Below are 19,335 nucleotides of genomic sequence, written 5' to 3'. Positions count from 1 at the left end.
GACCATGTAACAAACGTGCACATGTACCCCCTGAATCTAAAAAAAAAACCCTGAAAGTTAAAAATTGAACTTTTAAAATATTTTACGCCATTTATATATCTTCATTCGTAAACTTCATTTTCCCCCATTTTTATATTGGTGAGATTGTGCTTATAACTGTTTGCTAATGTATAAATAGAAAATGTTTTTCAGGAATAATCGTTAGTTGGATACTTATTGAAATGAGTATCTCTTGTTTTATGTCACATTTTAAATCATTTTTCTTGTTCTTTCAAGATATGCTGTGATAGCATTTGGATGTGCCAGCTGTCCAAAATTAACTTGTGGGCGAGAGGGCTGTGGAACAGAGTTTTGCTACCACTGTAAACAGATTTGGCACCCCAACCAGACCTGTGATGCTGCTCGACAAGAGAGAGCCCAGAGCTTACGTTTGAGAACTATACGTTCTTCATCCATTAGTTATAGTCAAGAGTCTGGAGCAGCAGGTATTTATGTCTAATTTTTTCTAATGAAATATTTGACACAAAACACTAGTTATTTTAACTTTTTGAAGTTAAGTATTCCTGTTTTCCTTTCACTTGCCAAAAGTGTTTTTAAGTGCATTTCTATCCCAGAAGCACTCATTCTTTCCTGTGGAAAAAAGTGGTTCTGAAATTAGAAAGATTTTATTCTCCAAGAAAAAAGGAAAAAAGGAAGTGTCATGATAATTTATGTAACTGATAGCCAAAGATGGTCTGAAACTGTTGATTATAAAGGTATCTGTCCAGGTGTGGTAGTCACGCCTGTGATCCCAGCACTTTGGGAGGCTGAGGCGGGGCAACCACTTAAGGCCAGGAGTTTGAGAACGGCCTGGTCAATGTGGTGAAACCCCATCTCTACTAAAAATAATTTATATTCCTGCCAGCAGTGTATTGAGATAATCATGTACTTTATGCTACTAGAAAAAAAGTCTCATGAAGCTTTAACACAGAGTATTCGACATTTAATACTTTTGTAACGTAAATGTATTTTTATACTTGTTTGCTGATTGATTTGTTTCTCTTTCCTAAAGATTTCTGGAACTCAGTAGTAGTAGTAGTAATTTGTAGGTATGGGTCCAGAAGCAATTCAGAGAGGACCTGAATGTACCTAAACTGTTCCCTAAAGAGTCAGCAGTAGCCACTGGGTAGTTCACTTGGAAATGATATTCCTCTCCTCCAAGTAGGGGGTGTGTATTTATTGGTCACAGAATACACAGTCACATAGAGCAAGAGAGAATGACTCTGGAATCAGACTGCCTGAATTCAAATCCCACATCCTCTGCTTATTCCTTGTGCAATCTTGAGCAAGTTACTTGTCTCATCTTTATTTTTTTTTTTTTTTTTGAGACGGAGTCTCGCTCTGTCGCCCAGGCTGGAGTGCAGTGGCCAGATCTCAGCTCACTGCAAGCTCCGCCTCCCGGGTTTACGCCATTCTCCTGCCTCAGCCTTCCGAGTAGCTGGGATTACAGGCACCCGCCACCTCGCCCAGCTAGTTTTTTGTATTTTTTTAGTAGAGACGGGGTTTCACCGTGTTCGCCAGGATGGTCTCGATCTCCTGACCTCGTGATCCGCCCGTCTCGTCCTCCCAAAGTGCTGGGATTACAGGCTTGAGCCACCGCGCCCGGCCATTGTCTCATCTTTAAAATAAAGATACTGGCCAGTCATGGTGGCTCATGCCTGTAATCCCAGCACTCTGGGAGTCTGAGGCAGGCAAATCACTTGAGATCAGGAGTTCAAGACCAGCCTGGGCAACTTGGTGAAACCCTGACTCCACTAAAAAAAATACAAAAATTAGCCAGGCGTGGTGGCGGGTGCCTGTAATCCCAGCTACTTGGGAGGCTGAGGCAGGAGAATCACTTGAACCCAGGAGGCAGAGGTTGCAGTGAGCCGAGATTGTGCCACTGCCCTCCAGCCTGGATGACAGAGTGAGACTCCGTCTCAAAAAATAATAATAATAGTAAATAAAGATACTAGTAATGCTTATATCCATATAGTTGAAATATTTCCTGGCTCATAGTAAGTGCTTTTGCGATAAGAGGTAGGGGACCTTAGAGAAACCAGTCACTTTCTAGAGATTTAAGTATGTCTGGGCTATCATTCAATTAAAAAATGACAGAAATGGCTTTTATTGTTTTTTAAAATAAAGATAATGATTTAGTTATCCAGATGAATATTGGTCTTCCTCAACGTAGCCACCATGGGAGTTTTTGTGTTTATTTCCTCAGTACTTCCCTGGAATGCCTCATTGGCATAACCTTTAGGTTACGTCAGTTTAATATCAGTTTGATTTCTGAGAATGACTAGAAGTTCCTTTAGAGCTAAGTCTAACGGCTAGAGTATCATAACAGGTTGGATTATTGGTTTCAGATAGATGCAGAGTGAGATGTGACTATATGATCATGAGTGATTTTTCTTTTATATAAGGGAGATTTGAAGGTAATTATGAAAGAAAACCTTACCAAATGTTTTGAGCCAAACAATAACATTGTTGGAATAAATAGTCTCAAGGTGATTGTTTTAAAAAAAACTTCATTTGGAATTTGTTCCATGTTTGTTTAAAAATCTTGGTGCAATGGCTCACACCTGTAATCCCAACACTTTGGGAGGCCAAGGCAGGAGGATCGCTTGAGCCCAGGAGTTCAAGACCAGCCTAGGCAAGGTGGCAAGACTCCTTCTCTACAAAAAATTTAAAAAATTAGCCAGGCATAGTGATGGGCACCTCTGGTCCCAGCAAGCCAGAAGGCTGAGGTGGGAGGATCGTTTGAGCCTAGGAAGTCAAGGCTGCAATGAAATGTGTGTGCCACTGCACTGCAGCCTGGGTGACAGAGTGAGATCCTGTTTCCAAAAACAAGAGGAAGAATTAAAAGTGCAGTGAGGGCCGGGCGCCGTGGCTCGTGCTTATAATCCCAGCACTTTGGGAGGCCGAAGCTGGCAGATTGCTTGAGCTCAGAAGTTCTCAAACTTCAGCAGCCTCGGCAACGTGGTGAAATCCCGTCTCTACTAAAAATACAAAAATTAGCCATGCGTGGTGGTGTGCACCTGTAGTCCCAGCTACTTGGGAGGTTGAAGTGGAGGATTGCTTGACCCCAGGAGGTGGAGTTGCAGTGAGCTGAGATGATGCCACTGCACACTAGCCTGAGCGACAGAACAAGACCCTCTTTAAAAAACAATTAAAAAAGTGTAGTGAACTTGGCTTATCACAGACTTGTAGAAAGTTAAAAAGGAAGCTACCATCTAAATGGTTTTATTACTCTTATTCCAGATATTTTGGTATTGTTTTCTGTATCATGATATGCTGAAAAACTAGTTTTACTTTTATTATTTATTAGTATAATAATTAGTTGTTCTTTTTCCCTAATTGGTCACTGAAGATAAATGTGTGCTTAGTTACATAAGGTACATTAATATTTGTGTTTATAAAATAATACAGTATTTATAGTATAATGTTTATATTTGTCTTTAAATTGTGACAGTAGTGCATCCACTTGAGGCTCTTTCTTATAGCTACCAGGTTTATGCACTTGGAGTTAAATTTTAAGTGAACCACGTATGTTTCATTTTTGTTACTGTAGTTTTCCCATTTTATAAAAATAAACTATTTAATTGGCTCTCCACTCCTGCCTATGTCCCCTTACCACTACCACCCTAAGAGATAATCTTTGTTAACATTTGAGGACATGGTGTTTTGTAACCTGTTGTTTTTTCTTAATATGACAGTGGCCCATATTTTAGCAGTAAACAAAAAGATAAAGAAGACAAAAGCTTAGCCAAACACTGTAAATAGAAATGGGAAGCTTTTTCATATGAGGGAACTGTGGCTTAATTGATTCTTGGGGAATGGGGGATCAACTGACCTTAAACAATTTCATTTAGCATTTTTGCATTATGAGAGTATTTGGAGAGAAATTTGTCATCCTATAATGTGCACAGTAAATTTTTCCTAATTTGTTGCTTTGAGGAAAGACACAAAGCAAACTAAACAGCCTTTCATAGGTAAATAAGTATAGAGAGTGAAAGATGTGGGTATAAGTATATAGAGACCTATCAAAAATACATTGCTTGTGGTATTAATTCTCTAACGTGTAATTTTAGCATATTAAAAGGCTTTTTTATGTTTTTAGAACCATAGGAATAAATGGGGATGTTACCTTAGTTTGTTCCAAAGATTGCATGCATCAGTACCAAAGCTTGAGTCTTTTTACTCCCCCATCTTATTGAGATACCTACTACTTGAGCATACTCTGGTATGAGAAAGTTTATCAATTAACATGCTGCTTAAGCGGATAGGATTAGCATTTCTTTAATTTGGTATACTATGTGTTGTATCAGGCATAAAAGCCAGCTTTTTTTAGTCATACCCCAATGTTTAAAATTGTTAAATGCAGACTTTGTGTTCTTTTATCATTTAAATCATGACATGAATATTTCTAATTTGTATATTCTAGTAATTATCAATTGTCTGGTCTGGCTGCTTAGAGTATTAGTTTGTTGAAAATTGCTTGAATCATTAAAATAAATACTAATTGTGAGCATTGACCAGATCTTAAGTTAAAAAAAAAAAAAAAATCTTTGGTCCTAGAAGAAGCACTAAGGAAACCTGAATTAACTGATAAAGCACAGGTAAAGTTTGACCATAAAACTTGTAGAAAGAATGGAATATAGTTTAATGCTTTATAATGTAAGACATTGGAGCAAATACTTAGATTCAGTGGTTAGCACTATAAATATCTTTACTAGACTGTGAGTAGTTGAAAAATATAGCTGTTACAAGTTGCTATTTAAACGGATGCCAACATGCAAAATAGTTATAATTTTCCTAAAGTTATGTTATACTTGATTTTAACTGTGTGACACCATTGTGCATTGTAACCATATTATTATACAAGGAGCATATACCAACAACAGTTGAGTAAACGGGTGAATAAATGAATAAAAAGGATAAACACAACTAATTTAAAAGTCATGAGCATAACTAACAATGATTGCTTTTATTCTGAAACTGTTTTCCATGGTTTATAACATTTATAGCCATATGACTCTTCCTTAATCTCTTCCTTCCTTCCTTGTATTTTGGGTACTGATTCTTTGCAAGGTCCATCTCTCTTTCGTGTGAAGTAAAATACTGGGAAAAGGCTGCTTTTCTAAAGATACCTGTTTTACTATTCTTATAGTGCTTATAATTGATGTAATTAGAATAAATAAATTCATAGTCCTTTGGATATAGCACCTCAGATTAATATCAAATTGTCACCTCCTGTTAGTGTTCATTCACTAAAGGAATAGTATACAGAACGTGTACATTTGAATTAAGGGAAGATGGTTAGAAAAGTTCTAGAACCAGGAACTACCACTCAGAAGACTTGTGTGGGACCAGGACAAAGACAAACTTTACATAGTTCACAATTTGCTAGAGCTGTCCTTGATTCTCCTTTCTCTTTTTATTCTTTTGTTATTCTTTGTTCTCATTGTTTCACTACTATGTTTAAAAAATGTTTATAACTTGATATTTTAATGTAAAATATGTTCTCTTAGAAGGGAAGAAAAAATGCTTTATATGCTAAAAACAGCAGGCTGAGGCTATGAGTTAACAAACTATCTACATCTTAAGATTTTTTGGCAGTACTACAATTGGTAAACTGCCAGAAGTTATTTTTAGACCGGTTTTATATGCCTAATAGATTTGTCTATGTTCCCAATAGCTGATGATATAAAGCCATGTCCACGATGTGCTGCTTATATAATAAAGATGAATGATGGGAGCTGCAATCACATGACATGTGCTGTTTGTGGTTGTGAGTTTTGTTGGTTGTGTATGAAGGAGATCTCAGATTTACATTATCTAAGGTAAGCTTATAGGAGGAGCTATTTATATGTAAATGTAATTTTATATTGTAAGACAAAATAACTTGTCTTAAATTTGAGTTTTATAAGATACTTAAAGGGATTGGTTTTATTCTAGTTAAATAAATTTAAAAGAAACCAAGTTATTATGCTAGTCATTTGGAATTAATAACTAGTCAAAATAGGAAATGGGTATTTCCTTTTTTTGTTTTTGTTAAACTAGAATGCTGGTAAGTATGTAATACCCTGTGTGATTATGCTAAACCATAAATACTTTAATTTAATTTTCCCATACATAAATTTTATCATTTAGGCTACAGAGTGAGTTTATGATATAATCAGATAATTAATGCCTAAAAATAAGCATGTTTTGCATTAATTTACTGTTAAAAAATTAATGTAAGGGTTTGAGGGTAATGGAGGACTAGGGATAAATTTTTAACCTGAATCTCAGTTATCAGTATCTTGTTAATATAATTTATGGTGGTTCTTACCTTATACTTCCATTGAATTTTCCCATATATAAATTTTATCATTTAGGCTACAGAGTGAGTTTATGATATAATCAGGTAATTGATGCCTAAAAATACATATGTTTTGCATTAATTTACTATTAAAAAACTGACTTAAGGGTTTGAGGGTAACGGAGGACTAGGGATAAATTTTTAACCTGAATCTCAGTTATCAGTATCTTTTAAATAAAATATATAAATTATAATATAAATTATAATATCTAAATTATATATAAATTATAATATAATAAATATATAATACATAATAAAATATAACATAAAATAAGATATATCAGTACCTTGTTAATATAATTTATAGTGGTTCTTACCTTAGTTTAATGAACTCAGAATTTAAAGGGGAAAAAAACTCCTAACTATGAGAAGTTTTTAAAAATAGTCATTGCTTTAATATATTGTACTAATTTGTTATTGTGGTGTTTTGCAGCAGTTATTTACATTATAATTTTTTCCATTAGTCCATCAGGATGTACTTTTTGGGGGAAGAAACCCTGGAGCCGAAAGAAGAAAATATTGTGGCAGCTGGGAACACTGGTTGGTGCTCCTGTCGGAATCGCTTTAATAGCTGGCATTGCTATTCCTGCAATGATTATTGGCATTCCTGTGTATGTGGGCCGCAAGGTAAAATGCATAATTCTTGTTAGTCCATTATGATATTCTAAATCTTTAGATGTATTCTTTTAGTATTGATGATTTTTGGGTTTTTTTTTTTTTTTTTTTTTTTAGACAAAGGGTATCTTTAGTTTCCTCAGTATAAAACAGTTACTTTTTTCATAAATGTTTAGTATTTGGCAAGCTTATATAAATATGTATAAAGCAGACTTGCTTTAAAATGTTCTGAATCTGAAAATTTCAGTATGTTTATATTATAAAACTTTGAGTATAAAATATTGAAGGATACACACCTGAGATTTTTCTATAGGTATATCCTTGTAAGGTCAGGTCTATGAGATCTTTTTAATGAAAGTTAATAGCTAAATAACACATGCCCTCAGGGAAAAAGTAATTAGCCAGTTCTTGAATTACTTCTGCTGCAGTTCAAAGCTTGTTTTTTGGATTACTGCTATTAATAAATACGCTGTTTTGCAAATTATTAGAATCTTGTGAAAGTCCACACACTAGTGAGTACCACTGGCCTCTAATTGATGAATTATATTTCATTAACTAAGCAAATAGTTCTTTTGTTAAGGATTAATGGGATAATTTATGAGGTCCTAAGAAGTCTGTTGTTGCCTAAATTAATGGAATCTCTGTATTGAGAAGAAACTTTCAGTAGGAGTCAACTAAAAGAAAAAAAAGAGAAATTTTCTTTGGTATCCAAGAAGATCAAAAAAATTAAAACTTTTTTTAAAAAATAAAAAGAAATTATCTAATCCCAACCTTGTACCCAGGCAGAACAAAGGGATAGCAATTTTTAAAAAGGGAATTAACAGGCCGGGTGCAGTGCCTCATCCCGGTAATCTTAGCACTTTGGGAGGCTGAGGCTGGAGGATCACCTGAGGTCAGGAGTTCAAGACCAGCCTGGCTAACATGGTGAAGCCCCATCTCTACAAAAAAATACAAAAAAAGATTAGCCAGGCATAGTGGCAGGTGCCTCTAATCCCAGACTCGGGAGGCTGAAGCAGGAGTATCACTTGAACCCGGGAGGTGGAGGTTGCAGTGACCTGAGATTGCACCATTGCACTCCAGCCTAGACAACAAGAGCAAAACTCCATCTCAAAAAAAAAAAAAAAAAAAAAAAAAGGAACTAACAAGCAGGGCATGGTGGCTTACTCCTGTCATCATAGCACTTTGGGAGGCTGAGGCAGAAGGATCACTTGAGGCTGGGAGTTGAAGACCAGCCTGGACAACATAGTGAGACCCCATCTCTCCGAAAAATTTAAAAATTATCTGGGCATGGTAGTATGCACCTGTAGTCCCAGCTACTTGGAAGGCTGAGGTGGGAGGATTGCTTGAGATGGGGAAGTGGAGGCTGCAGTGAGCTATGATCATGCCACTTCACTCCAGCCTGGGCGATAGAGCAAGATTCTATCTCTAAAATAAGAAAAGGCTCTAAAGGTTTTCATACCGTGTCATAGGTGTTGTATGTACTTTTACTCATTTTAACCCTGCAGCAACCTCGATATTTTGGTCTCTGTGTGTTAAAATATTGAGATTTAGGAAAGGTTATGTGATATATCTTCAGTTACACAGAAGCAGAGCTGAGATTTGAACTCAGAGGCATGAATTCTTAATATGAGTTCCCTGATTAAGTTTCATTAGCTATTTGGGAACTTCAGTTATGGGGAAACCACCAACTCATGAAGCAACCCATTGTGTTGTAAAATGGCTACTAATTGTTACAAAATTCTTATGTTGAGTCAGATCTGTTTCCTTTTGTTTCATTTATTTCTGTTTCTAACTTCTGGGACCACACTGGGAATGAGGTTGATCCTCTTCTGTATAACAGCTGAATTTTTTATATTCACCTTACATTTTATAATCAGAAAAATAACATATACTATTTCTTAAAAATTAGTTTTGGGATTGATGACAAACATATTTATAAGCCACATATTTATTTCTGAAGGTTTTAAGTAGTAAACTTGAACTTTAAAAAATGTTGGGCTGTGTGTGGTGGCTCACTCATCTGTAATCCTAACACTTGGGGAGGTTGAGGTGGGAGGATTGCGTTAATCCAGGAGTTTGAGACCAGCCTGGGCAACACAGTGTGACACCTTGTCTCTACAAAAAAATTAAATAATCAGCTGGAGTGGTGGTGCGTGCCTGTAGCCCCAGTTACTAAATAAGTTGGGGTGGGATTGATTGAGCCTGTGTGGTTGAGGCTGCAGTGAGCTGTGATTGTGCCACTGCACTCTAGTCTGAGCGACACAGAGAGAGAGACCCTATTTCCAAAAAAGAGAGAGAAAATAAAAAAATTCAAAATATAGTAGCTGATTATAATTTTTCATGTAGTTATTCAAATCAAGGTTTTGCTGAAAACAAAACTTTTTTTTTTTTTTTTTTTTTTTTTGAGACGGAGTCTCGCTCTGTCGCCCAGGCTGGAGTGCAGTGGCCGGATCTCCGCTCACTGCAAGCTCCACCTCCCGGGTTTACACCATTCTCCTGCCTCAGCCTCCCGAGTAGCTGGGACTACAGGCGCCCACCACCTCACCCGGCTAGGTTTTTGTATTTTTTAGTAGAGACGGGGTTTCACCTTGTTAGCCAGGAGGGTCTCGATCTCCTGACCTCGTGATCCGCCCGTCTCGGCCTCCCAAAGTGCTGGGATTACAGGCTTGAGCCACCGCGCCCGGCCAACAAAACTATTTATTCAGGTACTTAGAAATAGAAGGGAAAGAGAGACTGTTGTACCACATGTACCTACAAATAATTTATAGAGGAGAGATTATTTACCTCATTGTTTAGGTCATAGGGTACAGTTACAGGTCTCCTTTTTTTAAACATGTATCCAAAGATTTGTAAATGAATGAATTAATTTTCCATTGAAATAATGTTCTGTGATGCTTTGGGATCCCAATCAGCCCAGGAAAACCTACTAAGTCAATAAAGTACCCAAAAGCTGAGCCTTCACTTAATGAAAAGTAGAGAATGTGGCAAAAAATAGTAAACAGAAAATTTAAGTTGAAACAGAAATAGTGGAATGATGTGATCACTGTAGTCGAACATTGGTGCTTGAGGCTGAAAAATTTTCTAGAAGACTCCTTTCTTTTGGTAGCCTGCCTTTGCAAGTCTGCTCCATCCGTTGTGCCTTTTCTCTTCTTCAGTGCTAAGTTTCCCAGGAGTGGGAGTGGGGAGGAGCAGGAATTAGCTGCAGTGCTGAAGGATAATGAAAGGTACCTTGGGAAGGTCTGCCATCTCTGCCTGCATGGACTGTGTAGGGAAATGAGGAGGCTCATTGACAAGGAACCTCTAGTCAGTGCTGGGAAATGGGATTCTGACTAGGAAATAGAAAAGTTTCTTGTCCCATACATGCATCACCTACCTCCCACCCCAACTTTTCCACTGTTTTCCATAACACTCATCATACTTTACAGCCTTCCAAAGGCCAAAGGTATTATACCATGTAATAATAGATTATTTTATAAGTCCCACCTGTAATATTGTTTATAAGTCATTTTATTTTAGAGGGTCCACATACTTTTGAGGCTGTTTTGAATTTGTCTTGAAACAGGGGGGAAAATGTACTTTATTAGCCCTTGCAAACCATGAAAATAAAGATCTCAAAGTTCATGTAATTTCACAAGCCACTTTTTAATCACTGCTTCTATAATGATATCAAATTCTACTTATTAACACCTGTCCTGTACAGAGATTGCTGAGTGAATTCAATCCTGTCCTCTGGTAGCCATTATTTATCATCTTTTTTCTTTCTCTGCCGTTTACTTTGAGCTATAAATGAAAGCCCTGGAATTTGAGTCATTTGTCAATATTTGTCTTCATAAAAAGGATCTGAGAAAAAATAATACTGTTTATTCATACTTGTTTATTAGAACTGCTTTTTAAGGTCAATTTTTAAAAAAGAAACCTTCCCTAGAAGCCAATTTTTACCATTTAGAGAATCTTCTTTAGAAAGAAACCTTTAGAATGCTAGAATTATCCTGTTAGTGAACCATGTAACTCATAACTGTGTTCAAAATAATAAATCTTAATTTCTTCCTCTTTGCTCAATACATAATTACACTACTTTTGATTAAAATTATAAAGACTACTTTTACTCAAGACTTTTAAAATTAAGCACAAAGTAAAATCCATTAAATCACTGTCTAAAGCAATTTATTAAAAAGGAGCAAATTATTTGTGAGAATATACTAATAGTTTAAGGACACTAGTAGGTTTACCTTGAACTAGGATACTCAGCTACGAACTTTTATGAAAAATCACTTTAGCAAGTATAGGTCTTTTTCAACTAAGTTAAATTGTAATGTATTTTCTCTTTAATCCCCCACCCCTGTTTTTATTAATTCAAGATTCACAATCGCTATGAAGGCAAGGATGTTTCAAAGCACAAACGGAATTTGGCCATAGCAGGTGGTGTAACGTTGTCTGTAATCGTGTCTCCAGTGGTAGCTGCGGTGACTGTAGGTAAGAACATGCTGGAAAGTACTAATTACCTAAAATTTTATGGAGTTCAAGTTTTATGGAAAGATTTTTTAAAAGCAAAGTGTTTGAAGATAAGACTTACCTTTTTGTTTTTTAATTTGAGGACAATTTAAATTGAGCCTACAGTAAGTCTTTCCTTGGTTAAAAGTATTAGAGATTCAAGAGCCTAGCCTTAAAGTAGTTGGTAAATTGTTAGTGGCTGATACCCTTCCGCTCCAACTCCACCCCAAGTACAGTTCAGAGGCCTGGCACTTCAAAAGAGAAAAGTTTACATCTCTCTCTTTTTCTCCTCATGTGCATTACCTGAAAGGCTGGGAACCTTGAATTTGCCTAACAACTGGGTAACTCTACTTTTGGCAAATGTTCCAGCCAATTCTTCAGAACCCTGGCACTTTTCTCTGTATGCCTCTGTTGAAAGGACTTTCTAAAACTCATGTTTCTGTAAGTTATTTTGTTGTTTGTAATGACTGATTTAATTTCTCTTTAGGTATTGGTGTTCCTATTATGTTAGCTTATGTCTATGGCGTTGTTCCCATTTCTCTTTGTCGAAGTGGAGGTTGTGGAGTCTCAGCAGGCAATGGAAAAGGAGTCAGGATTGAATTTGATGATGAAAATGATATAAATGTTGGTGGAACTAACACAGCTGTAGGTAAGTCCTTTAAGCAAAGGAAGAAAATGTGCTTATTAACAGTGTAAGTATTGGGAAGGCCAGATATAACATGCAGGTCAGAATTTCCATTGCCCTCCTTTTACTAGGCCTAATAGCATTCATTCAGAAGTACATCAGTGAATAAACTGCCAATGAGGAGTATGGATGAAAGAGGTGGGGGTAATTCTGGGTACCTGACTTCTAATTGGAATATAATATCTTAGATATCATAAACTTTTCATCTTAAATTTTGCCTGAAACATTACAAATAACTAAGTAAGGGATATGAAGAGGAATACAGTTCATAAAAGAAATATGGATGACCAATAAGTCAAAAATATCTTCAACTCAATGTTATTCAAAGAAATGTGAATTAGGACAGTAACAAGCAAAGATTAAGAAGAATAAAAAAGCCTTCATAGACTGTCTGTAGGAGTATGTCAATAAACCTTTTTTAAAAAGTGCATGTTCTGTATTCTAGCAATTATTATTTTAGAAATTTGTCATAGGGAAATAATTAGGCAGATGTGTAAAGATAATGCCTACTTTCTTACCTCTCATTTTCTCTTGAACTGACCTCAATCAGATTTTTGTCCCTACCACTCCAGAATTTTATTTCTACTATTCACTAAAGCAGAGTCACCAGTGGCCTCCATGTAACCTAATACAGTGGTCAGTTCTTGGTCCTCATCTTAATATAGCAGTATATCTGACATGGTAGAGACTCTGCCCTTGTTGAAATACTTCACTTTTCTTCTGGGAAACCACTTCTTACCGTATTTTCTGGCCACTCCGTCTCATTCATCTTTGCTGGCTCATTTTCCTCTTCTGACCTCTAAATGTTTGTTACCCGGAGCCCAGTTCTCAGAATTCTTCTCTTATGTATCTACACTTTTGTCCTAGATAATCTCATCTATTAAATAATATATAGACTGACCTCTCCCCTGAACTTCAAACTTGCATGTCTAAGTTTCCTCTTTAATCTGCACTTGAATGTCTGACAAGAATTTCAAGCTTAACTTGTCTACAGCCAAATTCCTTGCTCTTAAATCTCTTCTTCCCTCCATCCTCTTTAACTCAATAAGTAGCTTCTCCATTCCTCCTGTTGCTTGGACCAAAAACCTTCACTTACAATGCCTCCCTCTTTTCCCTCTTACCCTACATCTGATTGATCTGTCAGCACATTCTGCTGCTTCCTTCAATATTTAGCCATAATCCAACTACTTCTTACTCTCTTCACTACCCTTCTCTTAGACCAAGCTACTATCCTCTTTCCTGGGCTATTGTAATAGCCTCTTAACTGTTATATCAACTTGTCAGCTTCTATTCACTGTTCCATAGTGCAGCCGTAGTCACATGTCTAAACCCTGTCAGATTATGACTTTCTTACGCTCAGAACTTCCCCAGTGGCTTCTAACTGTACTGGGGAAGAAAATCCAAAGTCCTTATCATAGCCCAAAAGGTCCCACATGATCTGCCCCAACTATGTGTCTGAGCTCATCTCTTGTCACCCTCCTGTTTTAATACCATTCTTGCTTGATTTTTGAGGGTGCCAAGCATGCTCCTACTTGTAGGCTTTTAAACTTGCAGTTCTCTGCCTGGAATACTCTTTCCCTAGAACATTTCATGACTCACTTTTTTACTTCATTTGTCTCTACAAGTATTACCTTATTAAAGAGGCCTTCTGTCATCATATAAAATGGCTCACAGACATGTACGTACATGCACTTCTCATCACTCTCCTCCCCTTTACTCTCTTGTATTTTTCCTCATAGCATTTATCACCATGTGATTGGGTATATAATAGGAACTCAAATATTGGTGCAAATAAATGACTCCTTCAATACAAAATGTGTGAGAGGTACTGTAAAATTGGAACATAGTGTTACCACATCTTAATAATAGCTTGTAGACAGAACTGTGGGATGTATCTAGAAATCAACTTTTAGCCTATTGTTATTGACTTAGAGAGTAATAAGCTCTTTAAATGACACCCTTAATGAAAATTGTCACATAATTTTCCTCTAAAGTCAGCTATATTTTTTAACAGATTCTTCATAGAATTCCTAAATCTGGGTTTTTGAAAAAATAAATTAGTGACCATTTAAAATTGTTGGCTCTTTTCCCACTGCTTCTAGTGGACTAGCCTGAAAAAAAATATTTTTCCATGTCTGTGTATATTTTATACCTTATAAAATGCCCTCTCTGAAATCATGGAGGAATTTAAGAAGGAGAAAATTGATAATCATACTTACTTAGTTTCTTTGGAATATTTGCATTTAGACACAACATCAGTAGCAGAAGCAAGACACAACCCGAGCATAGGGGAGGGAAGTGTTGGTGGGCTGACTGGCAGTTTGAGTGCAAGTGGAAGCCACATGGATCGAATAGGAGCCATCCGAGACAACCTGAGTGAAACGGCCAGCACCATGGCACTAGCTGGAGCCAGTATAACGGGGAGTCTGTCAGGAAGTGCCATGGTAAACTGTTTTAACAGGTGTGTGTTTTGGTTTGGTTTGGTTCTGCCTTCTGGTAACTACAAATTATTAATTAGGTGAGAATTTTGAACATAAAGCATGATGATTATATATAACCCTACTATGTCGAGGTTCAAAATAGTACTGTTAAAAAGGAAATTTGGGGCCAGGTGCAGTGTCTCACGCCTGTAATCCCAGCACATTGGGAAGCCAAGGCAGGTGGATTGCCTGAGCTCAGGAGTTCGAGACCAGCCTGGGCAACATGGCGAAACTCCGTCTCTACTAAAGAAATATAAAAAATTAGCTGGACTTGGTGGCATGCACCTGTAGTCCCAGCTGGTCGGGAGGCTGAGGTAGGAGGATCACTTCAGCCTGGGAGGTGGAGGTTGCAGTCAGCCGAGATCACACCATTGAACTCCAACCTAAGTGACAGTGAGACCCTATCTCAAAAAAAAAAAAGAAAAAAATTTGGTGGTAGGTTTCTAAGTCTAAGCAATAACATTTTGCCAATTTTTTTCACTGTCCTTGTCAGATTTTGTATTATAAATCATTGCTGCAGCTGCTTCAATAGACATTGAAGCAAAGCCAATACTTAAGCCTAGATCTTACCTCTGTGGGTGACAACAGCCGGATGTTAGGAGATGGGACTTCGGCTGAGTCCTGGGGAACAGGTGGAGTCAGGACATCCAGGAATGTGTGAACCGGGACCGGGATCATCAGCTAGGGTCCTTTTATGTATTAATGCTTGCTTACTTTATTCTCACCAAGTGTTTTATCAATAGCCATATAGATAAGTAGGAAAAATTATCTTCCCCTGTTTCTCTTTAATTCACTATTTTTCACTTAGGCTTAATAGCCTTGCCTTTTTTAAATGTAGGGGAGAATACATGAATTAAAAGATAAATTTGACATATTTATCTTATTTTTAGGTAGGTTGTATTTTAAATACAAACTCTTACATTATAGTGGTATATATTACCTCTTTTTAAAAAGGCAAATGTTGACTGGGCTCAGTGGCTCACACCTATAATCCCAGCACTTTGGGAGGCCAAGAAGAGAAGATAGCTTGGGGCCCGGAGTTTGAGACCAGCCTGGGCAACATAACGAGACCCTGTCTCTAAAAATATATATAAATAAATAAAATATTAAAAGGCAGGTGTTATTTATAGAGCTATTTTTTAATATAGATGCCCAGGATTTTTGGATTCATTGGTCTCTCATGTTTAATGATTAATACTGTATTCTAACTTTGTGTTTTGCATTGAAACATTACAAAGTGCCGTATCCTGAGTGAGAATAATGGAGTACATTTAAGTGAAAATCCTTTGTGTCTTTTTTGTGTTATTTTATTACTACTTTACTTGGCAGACAGCTAATTTTTCCCATTTTATTTGGATGACTGGTACTATGCAGTGTGCTGCAGTAGAATTTAAATTAAATAAAAGGAAATTTTTAAAAAATGGTTCCTAAAATAGCTTCTGGTTACTAGGGTTCTTAACTGAATTATTTAAAGATACATATTACAGTAGTGCTGATATTAAATATAATTTTGGTGATTTCATACCCCCCCTTTAAGGTTGGAAGTACAAGCAGATGTACAGAAAGAACGGTACAGTCTAAGTGGAGAATCTGGCACAGTCAGCTTGGGAACAGTTAGTGATAATGCCAGCACCAAAGCAATGGCAGGATCCATTCTGAATTCCTACATCCCATTGGACAAGTAAGGAAAAAACTGTTATAAAATCGAGTATTTTTAAAATTAATTTAAAAGGAATAATTCCTATCATTAGACAGATTACCAGTGAAAAGTGACTACCAACTGTTAAGTTCGCTGAGAAAAGGAAACAGTGAGCTGTCCAGAGTAGGCAAATCTATATAGCTCATAAAGTGGATTTGTGGTTGCCAAGGGCTGGGAGAGGGAAGAATGGGAACTAACTGCTAATGGGTTCAAGATCTCTTTTTGGGATCATGAAAATGTTCTGAAGTTAGGTAGTGGTGATAGTTGCACAGCTCTGATCACAACTAAAAATCACTGAATTGTACACTTTAAACGGGAGAATTATATCTGAATAAAGCTGTTCTTTAAAAAAAAGTAGCATAGTGTCTAGAACAACATAAGCAATAAATGTATTTACTACTATTTTAAAAAATTGAAGCATTATAAAGAGTTCTCTTATATCAAGTACATTTTTTAAGTAGACATATCCTGCGTTAAGATGTTCTCATAGCTTATGTATAGTCTGAATTTTCCACACAGAAACCCCTGCCCCCAGTCATCTGAACAAAAAGAAGTCAGCAATTATGTTTGTATTTGTTCCTCTTATATTTTCAGAGAAGGCAACAGTATGGAAGTGCAAGTAGATATTGAGTCAAAGCCATCCAAATTCAGGCACAACAGTGGAAGCAGTAGTGTGGATGATGGCAGTGCCACCCGAAGTCATGCTGGTGGTTCATCCAGTGGCTTGCCTGAAGGTAAATCTAGTGCCACCAAGTGGTCCAAAGAAGCAACAGCAGGGAAAAAATCAAAAAGTGGTAAATTGAGGAAAAAGGGTAACATGAAGATAAATGAGACAAGAGAGGACATGGATGCACAGTTGTTAGAACAACAAAGCACGAACTCAAGTGAATTTGAGGCTCCATCCCTCAGTGACAGTATGCCTTCTGTAGCAGATTCCCACTCTAGTCATTTCTCTGAATTTAGTTGTTCTGACCTAGAAAGTATGAAAACTTCTTGTAGTCATGGTTCCAGTGATTATCACACCCGCTTTGCTACTGTTAACATTCTTCCTGAGGTAGAAAATGACCGTCTGGAAAATTCCCCACATCAGTGTAGCATTTCTGTGGTTACCCAAACTGCTTCCTGTTCAGAAGTTCCACAGTTGAATCATATTGCTGAAGAACATAGTAAAAATGGAATAAAACCTAATGTTGATTTATATTTTGGTGATACACTAAAAGAAACAAATAACAACCACTCACATCAGACAATGGAATTAAAAGTTGCAATTCAGACTGAAATTTAGGCCCATAAATGCTGCAAAATAATTACCACTGTACAACTGTGTTTCGAGCTGGTTGAACTACATGTGACTTCTTAAGTTTCAGGTTACCAGCAAAAGCCAGGTTTCATTATCATTTTCTGTGTTCAGCAAGGCATTGTGTGTCATGTGGATCTTAGTTACCAAACTATGAAATGAAGGCTTTAAAAGTGCATTATTTTAAGGATAATAAATTTGAAGAGCAAAGCATGTTTTGTGTGTTTGCCACAAAACATTGCTTGAAGCACATGCTTAGATAGAAATTGGTCTTAATTTATAATCAATATAAAATACTAATGCAATTCTACAGCATTCAAATGAAAACTTGAGGCTTTAGGGATAAGTGGTTAGTGATATTTTATTGAAACCACTAAGAGATAAGTTTAAAGGAACTGCATAGGTTACTCTCAGTATATGATACTCTTTGTAACATTTCTATTTATATCTGGGTATAAATTTCATTTTTTTTCTTCATATGCAATGTGGTTATATAAAGCTTAAAGCAGCTCATTTGCTACCATTTGGATACTTAGACACTTTGAGCAAGATTGTGGCAGTTTTTGCACAACTTTGAAATAGAAATACCTGGTACTCTATCTTGTATATTGTTGATGCCATCTTAGAGGAAAAATGTAAAGGTAAGTAAGCATATGACAGCAACAAATAAGATATATAAAACTACAAAATAAAGTCCCATTAGGTTATAAGTATTACAAAAAAACCACCTTTCTCTAAGGGGAAATTTGTACCCCATTGATTCTTGGTGCCTTTGGGTTTGACTGGGTTTTAATGGCCTAGTTATTTGAGGATTTTGCTGTGTTGTTTTCCATGTCTTCTCTGGTCACCTTGGATTATATAGAAAAATACAGGAAATAGATAAACATGAATGTGATTAATAATAATGCTGAAAAAGTATTAGCCTACCAAAGACACACTCAGGCTTTAGTGAATAACTTTACATAACCTCAATTTTTAACACATGCGTATCTTCTCCAACCATGAAATCAAAGCACGGTGCAGAGCTTGTACCAAGTACAAAAGGTCCATGTATGATTAGCATTATTTTCTTTTGCTTTTGTTTATGGACAATGTTCAGCTGACATAAGCAGAAGTTGGCCAAAATACTGCCTGTACTGTTAATTTCCTGTATAATTCACTTAAATAAAAGCAGGTTAACCTCAATGATAGCAGTTAAAATGTTCTATCTTATGTATTTCTTTTAAGTATTACCATTATGGTGCTACTGAGCGTTTTCTTTTGGTAAAAAGAAAAATGCCATGGGCTGCAGTCTTCTTCCATCACTTTTCCTTACCAGGTCCATTAATATGCTTATAACACTAGTGCCAGTTATTTTATTTGATAATGCTTATGGTATTTGTATATTTGTTTGCATTCCAATTTTGTTTAATAATGAGTGTGTAAACTGCATACATTAAATAAATGTAAATACTAATGTGTTGCTGCCTTCTGGTGTGTGCACAAGTGTTTTCTTATAAGAATGGGAATATTCATTGGCCCTGTGGTAGTATTCATAAATATTGCAGGCCTTTGTGATTATTCTGCCTTTTGGTCTCAGCCCAAAGGAAAGCATTTGCTGAACTTTTCAACAGTGTTAGAAACTACCCTTTTTTCCTAATTCCTGCTTTTCCACCAGAAGAAAAGATGCCATATACATCAACA

General features: G+C 36.5%; 1 protein-coding gene across 3 annotated transcripts in view; it reads left to right on the top strand.

Annotated features, from left to right (window-relative positions):
- Positions 1 to 19,119, top strand: part of RNF19A (ring finger protein 19A, RBR E3 ubiquitin protein ligase) — a 54,585-nt gene extending 35,466 nt beyond the window's left edge. For all 3 annotated transcript variants that reach the window (XM_010374168.2, XM_030937764.1, XM_030937763.1), the window contains exons 3-10: positions 277 to 485; positions 5,720 to 5,864; positions 6,850 to 7,012; positions 11,359 to 11,473; positions 11,979 to 12,140; positions 14,424 to 14,637; positions 16,194 to 16,337; positions 16,950 to 19,119. In XM_010374168.2, the coding sequence (XP_010372470.1) occupies positions 277 to 485; positions 5,720 to 5,864; positions 6,850 to 7,012; positions 11,359 to 11,473; positions 11,979 to 12,140; positions 14,424 to 14,637; positions 16,194 to 16,337; positions 16,950 to 17,640 (1,843 nt within the window). In that variant the 3' untranslated portion in view covers positions 17,641 to 19,119. The remainder of the gene's footprint in view (positions 1 to 276; positions 486 to 5,719; positions 5,865 to 6,849; positions 7,013 to 11,358; positions 11,474 to 11,978; positions 12,141 to 14,423; positions 14,638 to 16,193; positions 16,338 to 16,949) is intronic.
- Positions 19,120 to 19,335: the final 216 nt, after the last annotated feature.

The sequence above is a fragment of the Rhinopithecus roxellana genome, chromosome 9 (genome assembly GCF_007565055.1).
Source record: "Rhinopithecus roxellana isolate Shanxi Qingling chromosome 9, ASM756505v1, whole genome shotgun sequence".
Classification (NCBI taxonomy): Eukaryota; Metazoa; Chordata; class Mammalia; order Primates; family Cercopithecidae; genus Rhinopithecus; species Rhinopithecus roxellana.
This window is presented reverse-complemented; position numbering and strand designations above follow the sequence as displayed.